The sequence below is a fragment of the Chaetura pelagica genome, unplaced genomic scaffold (genome assembly GCF_000747805.2).
Source record: "Chaetura pelagica isolate M959 unplaced genomic scaffold, ChaPel_1.0 scaffold109, whole genome shotgun sequence".
NCBI classification, from domain to species: Eukaryota; Metazoa; Chordata; class Aves; order Apodiformes; family Apodidae; genus Chaetura; species Chaetura pelagica.
In genome coordinates this window covers 14,065,278-14,090,144 of record NW_009970725.1, presented here as the reverse complement: position 1 = coordinate 14,090,144, position 24,867 = coordinate 14,065,278, and the positions used below count along the sequence as shown (strand labels likewise).

The 24,867-nt window shown below is 38.9% G+C and overlaps 1 protein-coding gene across 1 annotated transcript in view; it reads left to right on the top strand.

The window, feature by feature from the left end:
* PIEZO2 (piezo-type mechanosensitive ion channel component 2) overlaps window positions 1-24,867 on the top strand; it is a 258,854-nt gene that overhangs the window by 173,026 nt on the left and 60,961 nt on the right. Inside the window, exons 14-25 of the mRNA XM_010006936.1 lie at window positions 1,180-1,303; window positions 2,901-3,175; window positions 3,842-3,990; window positions 4,666-4,839; window positions 11,704-11,939; window positions 14,341-14,501; window positions 15,433-15,609; window positions 15,781-15,906; window positions 17,611-17,811; window positions 19,753-19,957; window positions 20,101-20,202; window positions 20,674-20,839. Coding sequence (XP_010005238.1) covers window positions 1,180-1,303; window positions 2,901-3,175; window positions 3,842-3,990; window positions 4,666-4,839; window positions 11,704-11,939; window positions 14,341-14,501; window positions 15,433-15,609; window positions 15,781-15,906; window positions 17,611-17,811; window positions 19,753-19,957; window positions 20,101-20,202; window positions 20,674-20,839 — 2,096 coding nt within the window. The remainder of the gene's footprint in view (window positions 1-1,179; window positions 1,304-2,900; window positions 3,176-3,841; window positions 3,991-4,665; window positions 4,840-11,703; window positions 11,940-14,340; window positions 14,502-15,432; window positions 15,610-15,780; window positions 15,907-17,610; window positions 17,812-19,752; window positions 19,958-20,100; window positions 20,203-20,673; window positions 20,840-24,867) is intronic.

Below are 24,867 nucleotides of genomic sequence, written 5' to 3'. Positions count from 1 at the left end.
GAGAATAAGGTGTAAATGCAGCAGGGAGACAGAGCTAATCGCTGCAGAACAAATCCATGGTTTACAATTATCAGTGGTTTGTGTTGCAAAAGCCAGAGCTCCCAAAGGCATCTGGAGAAGCTGTGACAATTCACACAGGCTGCCAGCCTTTTGCTGCAGCTCAGCTATAGCCGCAGTCAGTGAAAACAGCTGTCACTAGCCTGAGGCCTCTTGCTTTTGCCATGAAGTACTTGCAGGTTAGATGAAAAACGGGAGAGTTCTTAACATTGTACTACTTGCCTTCTCGTTCTATTGTATGCAAAATACTTGGCTCTGACATATTTATAAAGTAGTGAAATAACCCTTGTTCTGCACCACTGAAACCAGTGGAAACTTTGCAGAATGTAAACATAAAATGAAGTGTGTGATGTACAGGTATCATGCTGTTTTTTGAATTTTGGCCATCTCTGAGAATTGCAAGCTGTTGAATTTAGGTTTTTGCAATACAGAGAAATGCATTTTTCATTGAAGAGATTTATTTATTTCTATGGTATCCTGCTGTTATGGAATTGCCATCGCTTAAAGCTCTTCAAAGAATTAAGAGCTCTCTTAACCTTTGTAACTGCTCCAAATGCAAGGCATATTCAGTCGACTGTGTCTTTTGTAACTTGAAGACATATAATGAAACTTTTGATTTTTAAATTAATTGCATATAAGCACCTAAAGTACCAGACTTCCTAAATCAAAAGACTTAGGATACATACCAAACCCTAATAATGATGATACATTTATACGCCTGTGCTTCTTCCCTGGAAAGAGGGGAAAAATTAATTAAAATGGACAGATGGAAGTTATACCTATTGATATATAATGAGAAGGTCCTTAAGCTTGTAAGACAGGAGTTAAAAACTGAATAGACAGGGGAGAATAGAACAGTATAGGTAATTCCTTTTAAGAACAGATGTGAAATGAAAAGTTATTGCTCAATGGAAAAGTATGAATGGAATAAAGTTGGTTTTAATACAGGACATTTCCTGAATGACGTGACTTTCACAAAGATGCACTTTGACACTGATGCCATCATGGCCATTTTCTGATGGACAGAGAAACCAAAGGCATGCAAAATTTATGAAGACATATGTTTGTATTAGCCAGATATAGGATATAAAATTAGTCTGTTATTTTGTTTTTTGTTTACAGATTCTTTTCACAATTACTTTCTGGCTACTGCTGAGGCAACACCTCACTGAGCAAAAAGCACTTCGGCTAAAAGAAGCTACTTTATCTGAGGTCAAAGTTGGAAATGAAGAAAATGAAGGAAAAGGTAAAGCCACATCCAGTTTAGTTCTTGTCATGGTAAAAGTTCCAGTTACTGCATTTTTGTAATGATGAAAGCAATTAGCAAGACATCATTATTAACTAAGGAAGAGATTGCAAAATCTGTGCAGCTATCTCTCAGGATATAAAAATAAAGCACCTTTGAACTTCAGAAATGCAAATAGAATGAGAATTTTCTTTACTGATGAACTGCAAAGAAATGAAAGATAAATGAAATTACTCGTTTGAGAAATGTTATGGAACTTCCAAATAATCAGTTTACTCCTGTGTCCCAAACTTAAACACAGAGATTAATTGCTTTAGGAGTTTAACCACAGGAGGTAAAGAGTTTACATAGGAAAAATCAGTTACTGAATTCCTTGGAAGCTGTGTTTGCACATAAACATTTCCACAAAACCAGAATTTAAACCACTAATTTAAATGGAGAAACGAGCATGTCTGTTTTCAGTGCAGGGTCTCATGCTGTAAGAAGCATACCTGTGAGCAAAGTTTACTGCTACAGTTTCTGCTCATCCAACAGCTTGGTGGCCTGTTTTCTCTTTTGCTACTGGGCAACTTTTCTTGCCCTTTTTTGTCTCTCTGGATGTTGACCTGAAGAAGTTCAACTCCCTGAAATGGTAGGAGACCACCCTGGGAAGCAGGAAGCTTCCTGTTTGAGTAATTACAATATATGTCTCAGTAAAATGACTGATCAGTGTCAGAGCTGGGCACGTAAAAGATTTGCAAGGCAAGAGCAAGGAAAGACAAAAGGAGTGGTTAAGACTTTTGATGGTGAAGTCTTGATGTAGTTCTCAAAGTGAAGAAAAGCATTGTAGCTGCATGCTCTGAGTTCAACAAGCCTTGTTATCTGGATGCATATGTGTCCTTGCTATTGGGAGACACTTAACACTGCCCTCCACAAGCCACACAAGGTTAATAACTGGCGAATCCTGACCTCTTCATAGGGCAAAGGCAGCTTGCCTCTTCCACAATGGCATGGGTGCAGCAGGAGAAGCTGGAAAGCCATAGTTTCTGTGAAAAACAACAGTGTTAGTGCAGCATTTCTATTTTTATAGCTTGTTTAGTTTTATGCTAATGTTTTCTCTTGCTTGTGGTTTTTGGAGGTACCACAGTATTCTCTAAAGGATGAAAATCAAGATGAGAGGTTCAAACTCAAGATGAGAGTTTAAACTCAAGATGAGAGGTTTCTGGCAGTGCTGGTGGTTTCTTTGTTTTCCAGTTTAAAAGGTTTATTGCCTGGGAGTATAGGTATTGCCATAAGTATTTCGACTGTTACCGATTATACAAACCTTAGGCTGTAATTTTCCACTACAGCAGCCTGCATTTCAGACAAAGTGAAGACATTTGTCTGGTAAGGATATATAGCTATGCATTGTATGGCTCCAAGAGCAGGTTGAAGCTTTTATGAAGTTAAAACTCTTTCCTTTTTTCTGGAGGCATGTTTGATTCAAAAATACCATGTCTTGTGAATATCTTGTTTTAAATTTCTGTGTTGTGTGCAGAGATTTTACTTTCCACCCATTTGAATTCTTACTAAAAGTCCCCAAAACAGAGAGAGGCCAAATGTGACTCTGTATTTGCAGAAGAGGAGTTGCAAGAGGGAGAAGTGCCAGAAGAACAGGAGGAGGAAGAGAAGGAGAAAGAGAAGGAGAAGGAGAAAGAGGAGGAGGAGGAAGAAGACGATGAGGATGAACAGGATATTATGAAGGTCCTGGGGAAACTGGTGATGGCTATGTTCATCAAATACTGGATTTATGTCTGTGGAGGCATGTTCTTCTTCGTCAGCTTTGAGGGTAGAATTGTGATGTACAAAATCATCTATATGGTATTGTTCCTCTTCTGTGTGGCCCTCTATCAGGTAAGGCAGAACTGTGTTAACTAAGTTTGTTCTTTAATACAATGTTTCATATGTTTAAATTGGTAATAAAGTAGCTCCAAACAGAATTAATAAATAGTGTGTGTTCTTTAGTTAGATAAAATTAAAAAAATGTCATTTTAAGGGGTTAAGACTAATTCTCCTTTGGCGTTTGATTATAGTGACAGGCAAAGTGCACATATAAATTAGATGCATATGATACACACCTTTGCTATGGGACTCCACCTCACTGCAAGCTGTGGAACCTGTGCAGGAAAATTCTAGGCCTGTGCATGTCCTACATAGCCACCAGTTTTTGTGACAGCTGATCCACACAGCTTCCACACCCCAATGAACATGGAATCCCTGTCCTTCTGCATTTTCATCACCTAATGGTGGTGAAACTGAGTGACTGAAGCTGTCCCTGACCTGTATGTCTGTGGCCATGTCCCAACAGACATTTTTACACAAAAGTGTGTACTTGGGTGCATATGCCTCAGGAGTAAGAACTGTATCTCAAAGAACTGTGGCTGCTGTTGAGTAAGTGTTGTTCCCTTCAGGGCAGTAAGGAAGAATCATGTTCTTTTTTTGCCAGTACAGTGTTGCCAGTATTTTTCTCTGTGTCTTGGCCATCAGCTTGTTTCAAAATCTTTTGTGTGTGATTTTCAGGTGCATTATGAATGGTGGAGAAGGATTTTAAAGTACTTTTGGATGTCAGTGGTTGTTTACACAATGTTAGTACTTATATTCATCTATACATACCAGTTTGAGTCGTTCCCTGGGTTGTGGAAGAACATGACAGGCCTGGATGAAAGCAAGTAAGTGTTTTCATTTAATTTCATTTTTTTCTTAGGACTTTTGAGTTCAGCATGGTGCAATGCTCTGAGAGCACTCTTCCTTCTTGTGAGGGAAAAATATCATGAAACCATCCTCAAGGATAGCTGACTTTAAGCACACAGCTCTGAAGCCATAGATTTGTTGGTGTAGCAATAAAGATCAGCATGATCAAGGCCCTGGCACTGCTCCTGTTCCCAATACAGTGCAAATACTTCTCTCTCCCCGTTTGAACGTAGAAGTAAGATCTTGGGAGAGATTAAGAGTAGATTTTCAGAGTGTCTGGAGCTGATGAAGGTGGATTTGCCATGATGTGTTGAGTATTTCTCAACACAAGCTTACCTGACAAAGTATGTGCAATACAAGTGCATCTCCAGGGCAGGACTTTCAGTCAGGGAGAACTGATCCGGTTCAAGAGATCTATGGCAGGGTTGATTCATCTAAGGCTGTACATTTAGAGTATCTCTTTATGTTACTGAGTCCAAATGCAAGATATTTGCATCATGAAACTTCCTGGTTTGTAAGAATTTGAAGAACTAAAAACAAATAACAAGTGCCAGCTGCTTATTACCCGTTGCAAAAGATCAGAAATAATGTCTCATGGCAAGGAAGAGATTTTGATGTGAAAATGGGACTCAGTGGCTTACTTTTTTTTCTAGACTAGAGGACCTTGGCTTAAAACGGTTTTCTGTGGCTGAACTATTCACACGCATCTTTATCCCCACCTCGTTCCTGCTGGCCTGTATCTTACATCTTCACTATTTCCATGACCGATTTCTCCAGCTCACTGATTTAAAAGCTGTAACCAGCAAACAGGACAACACTATCTACAGGTAAAGAAACAAAATAAAATGACTTATTAATTATCTGTATTAAAATGCTGTTTCTGACTATCTTGTAGAGCTCACTTTCCATTAAATATTCTTTGCCTTTGCTATGGCTACCTTGTTTAAAAAGAAGGGAGGGCAAATAATCAACAACCCTTAGAATCCAGCACCCTGCTAAACAAACCACAACCAACATATCTGTCTTTCCCCAGGTCCCCCTACACCTCAAAGTTTTTCATTTTAGGGAATATATGCAAAGGTAGTGCTATTATTTATTTGTTTGTTTGTTTATTTATCTCATCTTCTTTGACCTTTACAGGCAGTTAGGTGCTTAATTGCTCTGTGTGCCTTTTTGTAATTCTTATAAATAATAGAAAACATGTCTTGTAATTTGTGATCTGTTTGATCTGTTTATCAATGTCCATTTTGAGGTTCAAGTAAAAATTAGGAGATCTTTCACAAATACCACACTTGCATTTTGCAATCAGGCCTTTTTGTAAAGGTCAGATTCAGAAATGGAAATATCCCAAACCTGTGGTCACTCTTTAAAGTACTGACCCTTGGCTGTGCTAATTGAGACATTCAGTGATCTTTTTAAGAAGTTCATTAGCATTTTTTTCATTATTCTGGGACCTCCCTTTTCCTGAGTTTAACTCTTCCGTATTCTCCTTCATAAAATGTATCTGGCCTAGGATCCTGTTCCAAGACCATGAGACAGAAAGGGTTTCATAGTACATAGTGTCATATTATGCAATGGCATTTACTCTGATTCTTTGAAGAAACCAATTCATTTGAACACAGTTTTTTAAGTATTTACCTGTCCAGTGATAGGTGTAACTCAGCTGCACTTCCGTGAATGGTGACTAGCTGCACAACATCATGTACACCATAGTGTGTTGTAGAATTCTGATACTTTGTCTTAAAAAGGAATTGTGTTCTAGGACTTGATAGACTTGCAAAAGCATTTCAGGTATTTTTCATGCATTCCATTTAACATGAAGCAAATTCACAGTGGATGTTATGTTTGTCTGTTTGTGCTCCCTATCAGCAGTACGTGTGAATAAGATCTACTTTTATAGAATGCTTCTGGTTTCTATTTTTACATAAGTTGCCAAAACCAGAACAAATCAAACTTGATGACATTTCCTAATTTTTTAACCTACCTTTTAAAATTGCTGTTTGCATAAAGCTTTTTCCTTTTGCTTTTCTTGAATTGCTAAATCTGATGGTAGATTCAAGGTTCCTTTGAAATGGCCTGTGAGCAAATTTCTCTGTCCATAGCAGACTTCTTGTGCAGCAGTAGGTCAATTTTAACATCTCTTTAACTGGACAGCCTAGCCCTGAAACCAAAGCCCAAATAAGTGTCTGAGCTGAAACAGTGTTGTTCCTAGGTTGAGGCATTTGTGACACTGGAGGAATGCAGTACACATTGCAGTAACTGTGCAAGCTCTTTTGTAGCTCAAACACTTTGCACTTGGGCTGAGTAACATAGGAAGAGTTTCTACATCCCTCCTAGTGCAATCCAGTAGGCACAAAATGGGGAGGGAGGGGGGGGAACCCAAGGCACTCCCAAGATTTAGATGGGTTCATGATACAGTAAGTACACTTAGCCTGTGAAACCACGACTCGCAAATCTTCCTGTTATTCCTGAAAGATAGCAAAATACTAGCTACAGCTTTCCAAATGCTGGCATGAACAGAATCACTGCAACTAAAGTGATGTTGTTTTCAGAGGATGGAACCACTGAAAATAAAGGTACAAAATGTTTTCAGTGTCCTCTTGAGAACAAAAAAAAATAGAGATCCATAGCAGAAAATAAGGTTTTAGGGTGTAGATTTTATAGGTAATCAGAGACATTTTATCCAGAGAAGGTGCTGAAAGTAGACATTTGTTGTCACACCAGGCTTTTTACTGAAGTATTGTTACAAGTGAAGGGGATCATGTGATATCTTCAGCTTTTTTACCTTGCTACTATACTGCTATTTTTTTAAGTCTAAATGTGTACTAGATTGTTGAGCTGTCAGAAAAGTAGGTATTTTTAATTCTTAAATGTGGTATATGTGCTACATTTGCCATTTTTCAGTATTTCAGAGTTACAATGCATATTGTTTGTTCCTACGCAGAAAATTGTGTCCAATACCCAAATCAGAACACTTTTTTTTTGTTTGTTTATATTGCCTTAAACAATGTCTGATGTGAAGATCCACCTGTTTTCTTCCCTTCTGATGTGATAAATCTGTACTGAGCATCAACCAACTTCATAGTTCAAATCTTCAGGAGAGCTCAGCTGACATTTGTACTGATGATGCATAAAGCTGGATAAGAACTAGCACAACAACCAGATTCAGCTTAACAGTAATGCTAGCAACAGAATTAAGTTGCAGGGAAAATGCAAACAGATTAAAAACTCATATGTATGTGCAATTTTCGTACAAAGACATTAAAACATTATATTTGCCTTGAAAACTCTAGCATTCACTCAACAGCTGGTTTACCTTTCAAAACTGCTTTTATGCTGCTTCACAGAAATTTGAAATAAACTGAACCTTAATTTTTAATAAGCAGACAGAACTCAATCCTTTTGATAGCAAACTTGTTGAAACAAGCTCCAGTTCCTCTGTCTGCCTGTGAACTGCTGTGTAGGGTTATGGTATTAAGTTTGTATCTAGCCAAAGATTCCTGTTAAAATTGCTGAGACTGTTCATGTATTAAGATGCTGCTTCACCTGAGCAAAGTTTGCAGTGTCAGTTCAAGACTAAGGCTTTGCCAGCTGCAAATGGAGGGGACACAAACTGGCAGTTCTCACTATTTAAAAACAGTTTATTTTACATCTGCAAGAGAAAGAAAAATCCTCTGATTAGGACTTCACATACCCATTTCCTTGCTGCACCATGAATTACAGAGTGGCAGAGATAAAGGCAGAACGGAAGAAATTTCTGTGGTATGATGCTTCATTATAACTGTCTTCAAATTAAAAAAGAAGCCAAATAGCTCTTCTTAAAAATATGCAGAATATTCTTTGGCTTACTTGAGATAAAGCAATAAAGGCTATTCTTACATTCTGGGCTCTGTAAAAAGAACCTGCCATTCTAACTGAAGTTGCATATGGTCTAAATGCATAAGCTAACTTAAACCTCTCACTGCATGCTGTATGTTAAGCTTTCAGACTGTGCTTTGTTATGACAATGTGTGTCTCTTGGTAGCCAGGAAAGTGCATTCATTCCTATTTAACTGTTTCCTTTTCTCTCTCTCTAATTCATTTCCCATTTTCATCTCATGCATTCTTGTGCTTTCATCTCCCACCTCATAGCCATGCCAAAGTCAATGGCCGTGTTTATCTAATAATTAATAGGTGGGTACTTCTTCCTTTCCTTTAAAACAAATATACCTTAACTTTTTTTGCTACTTCTTAATTGCCTTAAAGCAATGTATGTTCTTGCTGCACAACACTGGGAAGTAAGCAAGGACAGAAGGTTGATCACGTGTTGTAGTCTCCTAAAGCTGTCGAAGCAGTTAATACTTCTCTCCTACATGTATATAAGTTGTGAATTCATCTTCCAGCTGGGAATTCTTCTCTTAAACTTTGCCCATGCCTCAATACAGGAATAATTGGTGCTAGTTGCAATTGGCTGCAGGCAACAGACTTGGTTGAGGAGGCTCATTTATCTACCCTTTGTGCATGGAAAGATGCATGCTTGCATGTGCACACATATACAGAGACACACATCCGTGTCTTCCTCACAGGCACCTAAGAAAGGGGATTTGAGGGCCAGGTCAATTAAAGGTACAGTATGTGTGTTTGTACAAACTGAGATTTCCTGATTCACAGACAGAATAGCAACATGTGGGACACCGAAAGCACTGCGTGCTAAGGATGTTAATTCATAGGTTGGGTTGGGTGCTGCGGGATCCAAACTACAAAAACCTATATTGCCACTGTGGTCATCTCTTTATAAATGGCATCTTGAAAATGGTTCCATAAAGTAGACTTCTGTCAAAATATTTGACTGGAGTAAAAGTGGGCTTTTGTTTAATCAGCTCCAAGATTGGAAGGACTTCTGTGTTTGTTGTCACTACTGAATGTAAATAGAAAAGATAAGAAATTCCCTTGTTTAAATATTTGTGACTATCTGCGCTCACACGAAGTTAATTTATGTGTCATATTCAATCTCGTTCTTCAAATGTCATCACGTAGTTTAGGCCAGGGTTCTTAAAAGTTCACCACAGTTGGAATCCTCGTCTGTTGGAAGCTCATGTGTCAGGGAGCAACAAGGGCAGGTGGCTTGGCAAGGGCAGGCAGGCTGGGAGCCAAGGGATGTGGCCAAGAGGCAAAGCTGGGGTCTCTCCATGAAGTCAGAAAGAGGAACCAGCAACTGAGGGTGAGGATCAGATCTGGAGTTGGTAACAAGGGTCAGTCACAGCCTGGGGAGCTCCCAGAAAATCCATACAGATGATCCAGTTCAGAGGTGAAGGCATGGAGTCAGTCTGTGTGTCAGGCTTAGGGTCAGGGAGGCATCGGAACAGATGCAGGTACAACTGAGATGCGAGGACAAGAGCCTCAGTGTGCATGCAGCTCTCAAAAGAAGGAGAGGGACTGCCTGCACTAAAGCTTAGCTACACATCCCATCACATGCCAACCAGCTGGCCTTGGATGCAGGCAGGAAAAAAATCCCTGCAAAGGCAGGGAAAGCTCTCAGGGTCCTGTCAATAAAGGTGTGGCACTACAGGCTCACTGTGAATCTGGCTTGCTGAATATTCAGGAGGTAGGTCACCAAATTTCTGCAGAGCAGAAAGCTTTCTGTTATTAAGGCTGTGCATGACAGATTGTTTTGGTACATAAAAGTTTGGAGAGATTCATAAACTGATTGCAAAAAATTATCAAAGGTGAAAGATCCTTCCTGATGCATCCAGTAAGTTATTAATCTTCTGCTCTAGCACATTACTAATAAAAATACTAGGAGTCCAGCAAGGACTGGAAACAAATGCCTGATTTTAGTGCCTCTGAAATGGCTTTGATGCCTAAAACTAGATATGCTGGTATACTTCTTCTTATTGAAACCCTATTTAATGAATTTGAGAACAAGTTTCTCTTGAATACAAATATATATACCAGTAAAAGAAAGATGAGGCCTCTCAAAATCCTGTAGGATTACTTTGTTACTGTCCAGTTTACACCAAGGTAAGTTATTCAATCCTTGATTTACACCAGTGTGAATGTAGATTTTTCCATTATAAAAGTCAGTTGGGAAGATACCTAATTAAATTCAAAGCAATTGTACATGTGCAAAATCTGTCTGATGATATAGATACTTCCATTCCATTTCATGCCTTTTAAATGGTCTCTGATGATTTATAGTAACTGAGGATCCCCCTAACATTTGAACTGAACTGCAAATTCATTCTCTCTTCTTTATACATGACCACCCTGTTGGTGCTGGGCTCTCTTGTTAAACTTCTGCTTTTAAGCCACCTTTCTGCTTTTTTTTGCAATCTGTAAGACTACTTCAGGATATGATATTATCACTACGCCTGCACTTGGCGTACAAACCCATGCAATGCTACAGGCTTGGGGCAGAGTGTCTGGAAAGCTGCCCAGACAAGAAGGACTTGACAGGCGGCTGAATATGAGCCAGCAGTGTGCCCAGGTGGCCAAGAAAACACCATGCTCAGCATAGCACATAGGTTTAGGGAATGAGGAAAAGTGGGGTTTCTGCAAATATAAGAGGTGAGTCCCAACAGCACAGCTCAGGTGTGTGGCAAAGAAAGTGTCTTTTCTCAAGTAAAAACAAAACAAAACAAAAAACAAGCAAATAAACCACACACACAAAACCAAACACAACCCTCCCCAAACAAAAAACCCCCAAAAAACCAAACCAATCCAAACAAAAAAAAGATATATGCTGAATAAGTCTCTTAAAAATTGGTACCATGGCAATAGAGAAATATGATTTTCACATATCTCAGTTCTGTTAGTCTGAAAAGTACTTTAGTAAGCAAAATTCTCTGTGAGATGCAGAAAAGAGAGAGAGAATGAATGGCACTATCAATTCAGACATGATAAATTAACTGAAGACACAGCCATGGAATTTTTGCTTTTGTTTGTTCCCACACCTATCACTGGAAGACTGCTTGCCAGTTCCTTGGCTTCCCAGCTGCACCTTTCAATTGGAAGAAGGCAGAAGTGCATTTACAGTAATCAGTCAGATACTTGTGATGATTCAGCTGCATTACTGACAGCGTGGTGCAGCACTGACCACGTTTAGCACTGGTGTAAATAGGTTGCCCTCTTTCCATCTGTGCTGCAATTCCATGTTTCTTTGTAGAAGCTCCCTGGGAATGTCATGATGGCATGCTCTTGGCATCAGAAGCCTCCTGCAGATGGAGTAGGAGAATGTTTTATGACTTGTGATTTAGCATGACATAATTGTTAGTGACCTTCTTCTGTAACCCCTCTGTTCTCATCTCCCTTTTTCTTTCTGTTCCAATTACTTTGAGCAGCCTCAAGAAAAAAATACCAAACCACCAAAATGAGTAAGTCCCCTGTGAAGTCATGAAATGTTCCCTCTTAAAAAATGTCATTTCATGCTTCTGCATCTTAAACTCTGACCATTTTCTCCAGTGGGGAAAATGTCAAGTTTAAGTGTCAATACCACTCATGACTAACTAACCATTAGTATCTGAGTGAGAAGTAGTTACTAATACATTCCAACTCAATTTGCAGTGTGTGTTTGGACAAAGTACCAGAATCATTAACTTTTCCACTTCTAAGGCATTTTCCATGAACAGTTTATTTTTTCTAATTATACATCTTGAAAAAGACTATAATGTCATTACTGCTCAGTTGGCTGACATGCTACTATTTACCAACAGACTGGTACACCAAGATGGAAGCCTGCCTGACATAACTATGATGAATTTAACAGCCAGCAGAGAAAAGGAAGAGGATAAGATGCTGGAAGAGGCTGGTGAGAAAAGAATGGAAGAGGCAGAGAGGGAGGGAGGGGAAGGGAGGGTCAAAAAAAGAAAAGCAGAAGAGAAGGAAGATGAAGACAAGGAAGATGATGATGATGATGAAGACAATGAATCAGAGGAAGAAGAAACTACAGGTAAGCTCTACAGATTGCAAATTTTGCCTTCCTCAGCCTTAGTTAGTAGTGACAACAGATGTTTCATTCTTGGTCATCCCTGCTCACTTCAATCATCAGGTTTTCCTTTGACTTTTACATACAGTCTTTGCCAAAAGCCTGAACTGAGCAGATGGCTACTTGTCAATTATTCAACAGGCTACAGTCTCCTTTAGGAAGAAAAATCATACTGTTTCTGTAGGATGCTAAGAGGATGAAAACAAAAAACCACCTCTTTCTTCAGGAGGCAACTCTTCTAGGTTGTCTGATTGGATTAATAAGAGATTACCACAAATCCTAAGAAGTTATTTGGAGTTAAGTCTCTTTATAATAAAGAAAATGCACATACATATTTAATCTCTGATACTGCATGCTTTCAGGGCTCTCAACTCCAGAAGTCCCAATGGCTTTGGTTCATTATTCATGTGCACATTAGTGTCATATTTTTTGCTTCTGAATATGGAATGAGTAGTAGATGCCAGATGAACATAAAAATGCTGAAGGGCAGACATGAGTAAGGCTGATGTTGTCATCCTTGATACTGCTAGGATGAACTCCTAATATAAACTCTTTCCATAACTCAGTTTGGAATATAAGCCATGAGTGCAAAACCAGGAAAGGGCATTTAACACCCAAAGAAGCTGTATTGTTTGGAAATGGCCTTACCACAGACTGTGTTGCTCATGCCAATCTTCACAGGACTGTGACACATAAATAGGGACAGGGTTTTTGTCAAGGCAAAATGGCAGTGCATCTAGCTTAACTGCCCCCAGGAAGCTCAGATGAAGCTACTTACCTTTGAGCAACCTGATCTAGTGGGAGGTGTCCCTGCTCATTCAGGGAATATGGAAATAGATTATCTTTAAGGTCCCTTTGAACCCAAACCAGATTCTGCCTTTCCTGTCTGGGATGTCTTCCCTCACAGAGGTGTTTGTGGGCCATGGGTAACCTTTCTTTGCCAGCTCTCATGCAGTCTAGGAAGGGTGATGAGTATGTTGTATTCCATCCATCCCTACATGTTGGAAGGGCTTGAGACAGTGGGTAGCTGGTGGAGGTTACCCTGTGCAGTGACACATTCAAGCAAGGAGCTGCAGCCTTCTCCCTGGGGCTTCACCATAGCACGAAGTGCTGCTTGCCATGGGTGATCCATCTTCAAGTTGTACATAGAATTATAGAATCATAGAACATTAGAGGTTGGAAGGGACCTCTAGAGATCACCTAGTACAACCCCTCTTGCTGCAGCAGGATCACCTAGGGCAGGCCACACAGGAACAGATCCAGGCAGGTTTTGAAAGTCTCCACAGAAGGAGACTCCACAACCTCTCTGGGCAGCCTGTTCCAGTGCTCTGTCACCCTCACAGTAAAGAAGTTTCTCCTCATGTTGAAGTGGAACTTCCTATGTTCTAGCTTGTACCCATTGTTACTCGTCCTCTTACTGGGCACCACTGAAAAGAGACTGGTCCCTTCCTCTTGGCACCCACCCCTCAGATATTTTATAGACATTATTGATAAGATCCCCTCTCAGCCTTCTCTTCTCAGGACTAAGCAGCCCCAGATCTCTCAGCCATTCTTCACAGGAGAGATATCCAAGTTCCTTGATTATCCTCATAGCTCTCTATGCATTTATGTTTACCAAAGGGTTATGTCATTTTTACATATCCATGTGGCTGCAGTTGTGACATTATTTTAACATCTTCACATGTTCAGACTTTTTTACAGAGTAATGTCCATTTTTTCAATGGATGCCATAAGGCCTGTATTTTATGCCCTGTGCATCTAGTGCCTGAACAGGCTAGACAGAGCTCACTACAGTGCCTTTTCTGCCTGCTCCAATTACCACTCCACTGCCTGGATATACCTTGCATGGTGGCAACACTGCAAATTAGAATAAATGCAGTGAAAGAATGAGTGAGAACATCTAATTCTATAAATAAAAACTCTTATGTACACTCATTGCACCTATAAAAACACATATGGAGGTTTAGAGTTCTATAGCTTAATTTATTTGTCAAGTTTAATTATATACTCATGGAATTTACCTCACTCAGCATTTTATGAGGAATTTCTAAGTTGTGGTTGGAGAAAAAGGGCAGAAGAGGAAAAAAATGGAATTTGTTTGTAAGATATTCCAAAAGTCTTTTTTTTCGTGCAAGTGTGCGTATGTTCTTCACATAAATATGTACAGAATAACCATCTTGGGGTTCCTTTGTGTAAAATAAAAGTTGAAATAATTGCATACAGAAGCTGGTAACTCCTTTGCATTTTTACCGGCTTAGACAGCCTAGAAGAGAAGTAAAAACCTCCTTGTTTAGTGGACTATTCTTTTCAAAAGAGATTTTCTGTTTTTTTTCTTCCCTATGATTCTGCTTGAACATCTCTGCAGACTTAAGGAACAAGTGGCATCTGGTGATTGACCGCCTTACTGTACTGTTTTTGAAATTCCTGGAGTATTTCCATAAGATGCAAGTTTTTGTGTGGTGGCTGTTAGAGCTGCACATCATCAAAATCGTTTCTTCTTACATCATCTGGGTCACAGTGAAAGAGGCAAGTAAACACCCACTGTCAAAACTTACACATGGTGGAGACTTGTCAGGATCTGCTTGTGCAGTGGAACGCCCAAGTGTAGGAAGATGCTTTCCTCACATCAGACCTGATTGAAACTGAGGGATCCAGCTGGGCTTGATATCTTCTGCCAGAGATCTGCCTAGATATTCTCAATCCTCCTCTTTTTTCAGATATTAGGTTTTTATTAGTCTAATTCTTTGGATTTAAGAGACATAATCCTTCCACTGCTCAAGCTGGCTGTGGGCACCATCCAGGGATGGAGGGTGTAGAAAAGGCTTAGGAAAAAACTTCTAAGAAAATTACTTAAACTGGATCTGGTGCTGAAGAAACAGGAACCTGAAACTATGCCTAAAGAAAAAGGGAGCAACACCTATAATCATGCCTTTGTTGTGGGTAGTGTGAATTCTCTGCCTGACATAGCCATTCCTTGAACAGGGTAGTAGGACAGAATTCACTAAAAATAAAATAAAAAATCCTCTTTCTCACATCTTTGGGGGGAAAAAGGTCAAGAGTATGAAGGTGGATACTACAGGCACATGGATCTGTATCATCTCTTCTTTATTTTGTGTGTAGTAAAGCAGCAAAACCAGCATGTGGTCCTTTGTATTTCATGTCTGTTTGTGGGGTGGGTATGCAGTTTTGTGGGTCTAATAGTATTAATAGTATGTCTGAGATAGTGTGCTTCCTAAATGGACTACTAAGTTTTTCTGTCTTCACATACCATTCCATGTCTGCATTATTGTGATTATTGTTGTAATTTTGTCAGTACTTTTCTCAGTTTCTCTATGTCCCTTTCTTTTGAATATATATATTTTAAATTTATTTTTTTTGTAATTACTATGGAAAAGGTCTGACTTTCTCAGTTTTCTTGTTACTCTGTGTAATTTCCATCCTGTTTTTGTGTTTTCAGGTGTCTCTGTTTAACTTTGTGTTTTTAATTGCCTGGGCTCTTGCTTTGCCATACGCTCAGTTTCGCCCATTGGCATCAAGTATCTGCACTGTTTGGACGTGTGTGATTATTGTCTGCAAAATGTTATACCAGCTCACATCTATTGATCCCAACACTTTTTCCATTAATTGTACATTGGTGAGTACAAATGCATATTAAAAAGTTTTGACTGCTACCTTCTTCAATGAAGAAGAGCAAGAGGAAGCATATAAAGTACTGAAAACTATATTTCACCTGATCTACTATTGTTGATTAGCGTTCCCTCCCCAAGCAGCCTTAAACTCAGAAACTGTTGCATTTTCTTTTTAGCCAGGAGAGAATGAAACTAAGGTCAATTTGGAAGAACTCAAAACCTCAGTCCTCTACAGTGGGCCAGTTGATCCTGCAGAATGGGTTGGATTGAGAAAGTCTTATCCCCTGCTTGTGTACTTAAGGGTAACTTCTTTAATTATCTACATTGATATATTTTCTTATTTGTGATGGAATTCAAAATGTCTTTGAAATAAATAATTTGCCACACAAAAATGCAATGCAAGCCATTTATAATAGGGAGCACAGAGGGGTATAGGCAGCAGAAGGTCATATCTGTTACACAGGGAATTTCCAGAAGGGATTCAGTACCAATTAAGATGATCTGCATGTTGAAGTATGGCTTTCTGACTCTACCATCTGTTAAAAGCACTCTAAGATAGGTGATATTTAAGAGCTCTAAGTAATTAAGAAATACAATGCTTTTGGGTACTAAGAACTGGTGGTTCTAATTGGAGTAATTGCCTTGAATGACAGTATGTGCTATAAGCACTTAATTTTCTGAAGTGCTTATTCCTCAGCCACAGCTTAGAAAATACAATGAGTTAAGGGAATTATTCATTCAGACACTAGTAAATGGGTGTCTTTTGTATTTCTTCTTGTTTTTTGCTGATGCCTGAGAGCAATATTTTATTATTCGCATCTTTATTAGAAAAGCCTACTTACAATAAAAATGTGCCAACTCCTGGACAAAACCTTCCATGTCTCTTCTCAGTTTTAAGAATCAACACATTTTTGTGTACAGAGTTTAAGGTTGTCAGAAATTTGTTGACTGACTAACAGCAAGTTTTTATCTAACTTGATTTATTCCTTGTTTCTTCCTTGACAGCTTGCCTCTTTGCTTTGTTCATGTAGGGAAGACCTTCCAAGCTCTGGTGGTCAACATATCAGACCCTGCTTGTGCCTCTGCCTCTCACTCCCTTAGCCATGCACCTCCCACAGTTAAGAATGTGTGTGGGAAAAACCAATTACTGACTCAAGGGTTCTTCATGAAGAGTGAAGTCACCTAGTGATGTTTGGCTTGATGCTAGGAGCTTTGCAGCTATAAATAGATAATACTTTGGGATTAGAAATTGTTCTAGAAGGGTTTTCATTGCGTTCGCAAGTAAAACTGCTCTACATTGAGGAAATCAGTTCAGAGCTAGACCTGAGCTTCAAGTCTTGGTGTCTTTCTGTTATGCCTCTTTGATAACAGTTGTTTAGTACCTCTCTTCCGTTAAGCATAGGTTAGACCTCCATCCTGAGAGGAAAAAAAACATGCTTCAGATCTCCTCAAGACTGAATCCCAGTCAGTCTGGCTTTAGCACAAAAGGAGCTGTGCCTGAGTGAAGACCTGCAGTTACACTGTTCATTTACAAGAGCATCCAGCATATATTTGCACTACCCAGCATCTTCACAGTTTCATGAAGTTGGTACTTGCTAGCTGAGCTGCAAATGGCTTTGTGTGTGCTTGTATCACCTATGTCCTGCAAAGCAAAGTGTGATATCTTAAGAGAAGCTATGAAGCATGAGAGGGCACATGGATGGGTCAATGCATTTTCATTCCCTCTCTTTTCCACAACTAGTTTTCATTATAGTATATTTTTAATGAATGTCTTTTAATTTATCTTCTGAATCTCAGTATGTTTCATCAAAATCCAAGACATGTTAGGAACCTTACTTTGTTTCAATTATAATAGCTGGGAATAGGTGCCAGTGCATCCTCAAGTGTGGAACCACTCAGTGGTGTCATCCTTTTAAATATTCATGGATTTATGCTTTTCAGAAAAATGTATATCTTCTTGTATTTTTTGTTTTTATTTTATATTCTTCTGATTGTGTCTCCCGTAGAATAACTTACTGATGCTGGCTATTCTGGCTTTTGAAGTGACAATCTACCGTCATCAGGAGTACTACAGATGTCGAAATAACCTTACCACACCTGTGACTAAAACCATTTTCCACGATATTACAAGAGCACATCTGGATGATGGACTGGTAAACTGTGTCAAGTATTTCATAAACTATTTCTTCTACAAGTTTGGTTTGGAGGTAAATCACTATATATTGATTTTCTTTAGACTATCCTTCCAAACCTTTTGATTGTGTTATTTTTGAGTACTAGCTTGAACTACATTTGGCAGCTGGATGCTTCGTAGTCATCACTTGTGTTAGACTTTGCCACAGTTCCTGTCTACCTGCTAGTAGTGGTTTTCCTCACTGGTTTTCCTCTTGCTTTTCTTTGTGTGTCTTATTAATAACTCAACTAAAGGGATAAACAGGTAGGACAAGGAGCAGAAGTGAGGTGTATCCTCTCATGCACACACACACAGAGGGGACCAGGGACTGCAGAAGTGGAAGAAGAAAGCAAGGGCTAGCAGGCCATTGTCTCTATGTAAACATTTCTAAGCTTCTTTTGCCTTTGACTGCACAAATGCATCCTTCTTTTTCTGCTTGTTAGAATAGCTGTTAGCAATCTGCAGGAGACTGCCAACCTTACTGCAGTGAAAGTTATTGCTGCTTTGTACTACTTGGGTAAAACCAAGTTCCATCTCCAAGGAACTTTTCAATAGACAAGAAACACACATAGAATTAGAAGAGGCAGGTACAAAGAAGTGAAGGGACTGAAGGTCCATAATGTATCCTAAATATCTGGTAGATGTCTTATTGAGTAGATCTGCTTATTTGTTTGCCAGCAGTAGTAGCACAGGCTGCTGGGCTTTAAGCTCATCTATTGTGTTCCTTCTATCTGCTTCACCCAATTCAGAAGCAAAAAATCAGAATGGAACCTGCCTTGAATCCAAGCTACTGCTGTACAACTCTTGGAAAAAAAATAAATAATAAAAACAGCAGCTTCATATTTGTTCCCTTACATCTCCTGTTTGTTCACAGACACAGGAAATGCACTTTCAAAAATGTATTCTTTCACGAATTTCTATGGCTATCTGAAGAAGGCAACTCCTAGGCTAATGCATCCTGATTCTTACAATAATAATGATGCTCTTGAGCTATATATTGGACACTGTCACCACTTGCTGCTGATAAACAGAGTAAAATGTGTCTGGGGATTAAGAATGAGTGAAAATTATTATTAATCAGCAAGCCATTTCCTTTGGGAAATAAGTTTAACCTCATTGAAGTATGAAAAGAGAGACAATCTAAATAGTGAAGTGTGTTGAATAAATGATTTGCTACAAAGTATTCACTATGTTTGGAAACATGCTTCATGGCAGTGAGGGAAGGGACTTTTTTAAATGGAACCAGAGAAGAAAAATGCTCTGGGATGCAGAGCCTATAGAAGAAAGTTGAACAAAAGCTGCCTTACAGCAATTGACTGGATTAGTCTACAGCAAAGAGAAGCTGTGTGGTCTAAACGGGAAGTTGTCTAAAGAGTTGTGGAAGCCCCGTCCCTGCAAGTGTTCAAGACCAGGTTGTTTTGGGCCCTGAGCAACCTGATCTAGTGGGAGGTGTCCCTGCCCATGCAGGGGGTTGGAACTAGATGATCTTTAAGATCACTTCCAACTCAAACCATTCTATGATTCTATGAAATCCCTTTTCTTTTTTTATGGTTCCCACATAAGAATACGCTTAGGTTGTTGTTATTCTTAATAGTTTCTCTTCTTTTTCACATCTGTAAGTGCTATCAAAAAACATGGCTGTGTAATATGTGCTTTTCTTGGCAACTATTAAACATTTCACATAGGTGCTACTGTGACAGTGCTATTTCCATTCTGTATCTTTAGATATCCCATACTGGAAACCTGCTTTAGTGCTGTGTTCATGTGGCTGTCCCTCATAGAAGAGTATCAAAAATTTGGGGTGTTGGAGAGGTTTGAGAGAGGTTGCTGTTGGAGAGATACAGACTGTTTTAGTGAGTTCCTGCAGTCAGCACATGTCCAAGCATTCTTGCTGAGTCCGTAGTAGTTTATCATTATTGCATTGACTAGGCATCAAGTTGTAAATGTTGCTTATGTTTCTTTGCTTCTTTTCCAGACCTGTTTTCTTCTATCAGTAAATGTAATTGGTCAACGAATGGATTTTTATGCCATGATTCATGCCTTCTGGCTGATCGCTGTATTGTATCGACGTAGAAGAAAAGCTATTGCGGAGATCTGGCCAAAATACTGCTGTTTTCTGGCATGCATCATTACATTCCAGTACTTCCTTTGCATTGGCATCCCACCTGCTCCTTGTAAAGGTAAAGACTCTTACTGTTTATGGGCAATTACAGCTGCTTACTTTTACAAAAAAATGCTGGGAAATTGATAATTATTCAGAAGAAAAGGATGAAGTAATTTTTATGAAGTACTTACTGCATTTTTGTGTGCTTCTGTCATACAGACTATCCATGGAGAAGTGGTAATGCCAACTTCAACTCCAACATCATAAAGTGGTTATACTTTCCAGACTTCATTGTGAGACCAAACCCTGTCTTCCTTGTCTGTAAGTGTTTCAGCACATTTTTGTGAAGCGTTTACATGTCATTTGCTTAAAACATCTGTACAGTGTCATTTGAAGCCAGCCTTTTATTTACCCTTCAGTAGCAAGCTGACGTGTTCTGTAGGAGATGGAATACTAAGTGTGGCTTTGTATGCAGTAGAAAAAATCAAAGGACTAGTAATTTCTGCATCTGCTTTTTCACCCATGCTATTTTTAATGAAGGTACATCAAAATGTATGGATTATTTGCTCTCTTCTCATGTATTTCTCAGTAAAAATAATACAAGATGTCAGGTAAAAAAACTAAAGCCATTAATACATTTCAAACTTACATTAAATGTGTTGAAAGTAGCACAGTCTTGGAAGTTCAATGTGAGGGAAAACTTTCTGATAACTACATTATAATATTTCACGACTACTCCTTCCACTTAGGTTAATGACTGAATTTTTCATTGCGGTGACTGCTTTCTCCTAGATGACTTCATGTTGCTGCTGTGTGCATCCTTACAAAGGCAGACTTTTGAGGATGAAAATAAAGCTGCAGTACGAATCATGGCTGGAGACAATGTGGAAATTTGCATGAATCTTGATGCGGCATCTTTTAGTCAGCATAATCCTGTTCCTGACTTCATTCACTGCCGGTAAGAACTGAATCTTACATACTTGGTGGCTGGGTTTTGGTGGTTTCCTCCAAAAAACAGACATGTTAAGAAGAATACAATGTAGTCTGAGTTTACCCATGTACATGCTTAATCCCACAGAGTTGTCAGTCATGCCCCACTGAGTTGTTGTCTAAGTACAATCAAAGTAGTACTCTAATATAAGAGAATGTCCTTTGTGCAATTTCATTTAAGCATAAGAACCTTAAAAGCACTTTGAAAGACAGCTGGCATGTCTTCTGTTTCTCAACATTCATGTAAGGTTGTTTAAGAAGGTGAATAATACAAAAAGGAGGCAGAGCCTGAGACAGTCTGTTCTGGTTGGTCTTCAAACAATGGAGCCATTCCTATGTGAACATTTCAGCAAATACATCTTCACTCAACTCTTCTGAGTTGTGCTAGGCAGGCTCTTAATTAAAGTTGTCTCTGGAAATTCATTACAGAATTAGAAGAAGAGATGGGAAGAATTAGATTTCTTACATATTTAGTTTTGTCAGACAAGGTGTTCATTTTATGAATGCCTGTTACCAACAGATTTTTGAATGTGAAATGGATTTTTTTAAAAAGAAATAAATATTAACTAAGGCCTAGCAAAGTCTCCCTTTTGCAGATAAGCTTTTATTTCTTTTACCAGAGAAGTGCTATCACCAGAAGCCCTTCTCAAGATTTTTATGCTGATCCCATTGATTCTGTTAGGAATGGTGGCCAAATATATCTGGAAATAGCTTTGAGGAGGATACAATTGAAATTGACTCATTTGTCCAGAGATTTATTGTCACTTCTAGGCAAAGGGTGGAGAGTTGTCCCCCTTGAGTGTTTCAAATCTACACAGAGAACCAACTGCTTGAGATCCAGTAAGATCAGAAGAAAGAGAGAAAATATAATCTGTTTTCAAAACGCTTCAAGTGAGGATGCTTTCCAAAGACATCTGCCAAATAGGGCTTGGTTGACAGGAACATGTAGGGGGGATTGCCTGAACTTTTTTCTTCCACTGTGGTGGTGTCCAGGTTAGCAAAAGCTAATAGAGCAGTTGCATCAGACATTCTGATGTGTTTGGTCACTTGTAAAAGACCATTACAGGTGACATGGTTGCTGGCAGAAAGAAAAGGTTGAATTTTCCCCCCTTAGTCCAGAATAAAAAGTAATTGTGAAAAAAACTCACTAATTATGAGAATGTGACTTACAGCTATCTTCAGAAGGGAAAAAAGAGGTAGAAATTCACTACTTTTTAAACAGACTCTTGGCATCTTTTCAAAGTTCCCTGAAATCTGGTAGGTATTTCAGGTCATCTGTTGAAGATATTCCCAAATGAAAATTAAAAGTTTGAAGGACATAGGATGCTCTTTGAAGATTTTGGATGGGAGTCAGAGTCAAGTTTATAATGAAAAGCAAAGTCCAAGCTGAACTCGCCTGCTGCCTCTCCCCAGTCCTTAGGGTTCTAAGTTCTGTGTTTTGATCCATATGTGTGGTGTGCATCAGATTGAAGTAACTGGTGGCATCATACTCATTCAAATGTAGTGCTTGGCATGTGCTAACAAAATAGACCTGTGTGTAGGTGATTAACAATAAGCACCATTTAATTGGGAGTTTGCAACTTGGACTAAGGTGTAAGGAATATTGCTGGTGGAGAGGACAAAAAACCCCAGAAAATCAAAGAATCCCATTAGCAGTGGTGTGCTGAACAAATAAACTGTGACCCCTTTATACTTGTCCCAGCTAAATACAGAATTTGTGGAACTGTTTTGTGTGATAGTTTTATGTTGTATGATTAAGAAGGAGAATGGGAAAAAAAACCCAACCAACCTAAAAAAAACAAAAGAAAACAAAAAAACAACCAAACCAAAACAGACAAACAAAACCAAAAAAAACCCCAAAATAGAACAAACCAAAAACAAAGAAACAAGGCAAAGAGGGAAACAGAACAGGGACATTTTTGTTTGAAAAAATCTATCAAATTAATAGATAACCCATTCATTTTAGGAACAGAGAAAATTCCTTTTTATAAGATCCTTGCTTGTAGATGCTGGGGTAGGTAAGCTGTAACTTCTTTGTAAAAGCAGACCTTCCTTTGCTTTGAACTGCATAATATATCTTGTGTTCTTGATGATTTCTTCCTTTGAGCCCTTAAGTATCTTCTTCAATTTTTTCAATACAGTGCAGATTTTCCCGGGCTTTAGATGATGTTATGTTTGAGAGGTTGCACTGTGTATATGGAACCTTAAATGCTGAATTTCCCTCAAAGAAGCACCAGAGAATGGCTGGACATTCTCTTAAGGTGACTGAAACAGCTATTAGGGATTATAAATCTTTAAAAAGAAGGACTCTTAAGCTCTGGGGAACACACTGGAGATAAACCTCAGAAAAAGGTATATATATCTGATCTCCATCCAAGACAATTTGGAACTGGAAGGACTTTGTCTGGATACATTTCTTGCACTTGGCATAGAAGTTTCAGAATGGTCTAAATATTTAGAAACATGGACAAGAACTTGGTTCAAGGCTATCCAAGCAGGTTAGATCAAAAGTGTCATTTCTTCAGAAGTCAGTCAGAAAAAGCCAAACAAGTGAAGACAACCTGGCTATGAATAAATTACAAAGCATTAAAAAGTGCTTAGTATTCATATGTTTTCTGAGAAGCCTTATATATATTTACTGCCATGTAAAAGAAATGGCCATTGTGGACTGTCTCTTCCGTTGAGAAGATGCCAGTTGTTCATTGTGCTGGTAGGCATGGATAAAAGCTTTTAACTGCATTATAGACAGTAGCAGAAAAAAACCCAACGTATTTCCAAATGCTTAATTTTCTTCTCTCTGGAGAAATGCTTGAGCTCAGCAATGATAAATACAGTCTAAGGAAGAGATTTCCTAAAATTTTCTTGTCATTCCACCCCCAGATTTCTCAGGGGATATATGCTTGACCCCAAAGGAGAGTACAGCTAAAGGTCTTTGAAACAGAAATGAAAATGAAGAGTAGAAGTAGAAGCTTTTAAAATGAAACAGGATTTAAAGCAACTTCACTGAGGATAATCCTTTCCCACAGTCTCTGATGCTGGAAAATCCTCATTTCAGTTCCAAAGCAGTTTTCACATGTTCTCCTATACATTGACAGGGAAAAAAAATTGGGTTGTAAACTACTTTTTTTTTTTTTTTTTTTTTTTTTTTTTTTTTCCTCCTAAAAGCAGAAGCAATGTTTAAAGCCAGTCATTGAACTATCTCCTTTAATACCTGCACCATGGGAACCATCACCAGGTGAGCCAGGTGGAGGCACTCAAAGGCAGCTGTGAGGATCATCATTACAGGCACCCAGTCATATTTGTTGTATAAAACAGGTGAATATTTTGGGGCTAATAAAATGAGCCTTAACAAATAACACAGCTTTGGATTTGGGAATTTCTAAAGCAGATAGAAGCATGAAGGAAGGACTTCAGTAGTAATTGTGAGAGTAAAAGAATTTAAGTCTTCAAAGAGAGCTTGATGAAAATAATAGGAACTAAGACCTATGGGATACACAACAGTAAATTTGAAGAAGTCCATTGAAGTAATTGAGCTGCTTTTCAAGACTTTCAATAGCTATTGGGAAAAGAAAAATCAATTAATCTACCTGCTGAAGACTTAAAGGGAGCTACAGGGAAAGGCTTTAGGGGTGGAGGTTTGGTGAGACATTACTTCTGTCAGGATTCGAGGGGAGACAGATTGTCCTGCAAGCATGGAAGCAATAGGAGATAGGGAAGTGGGAAAGAAGGAAGAAATTTGGAGAGCAGAGGTAGCTTACAGAGTGCACATATACAGGAATAATGTGCCTGAAGGAGAGGAAGAAGGTAGTCATCAGAAAAGGGCTTCAGGAAGAGGTGGTGAGTTGCACTCAAAGCAAACCAGGTGGCTGATAAGAAAAGGCAATGAAGCTGTGTAACAGTGGCTGCTCCAGCATGAAGAAGCCTTGACCTGTATCAGTCAGTTCAACAGCACAATATTCTCTCATCTGTGATCAAGAAGAAGTGTGTTCTTTCCCT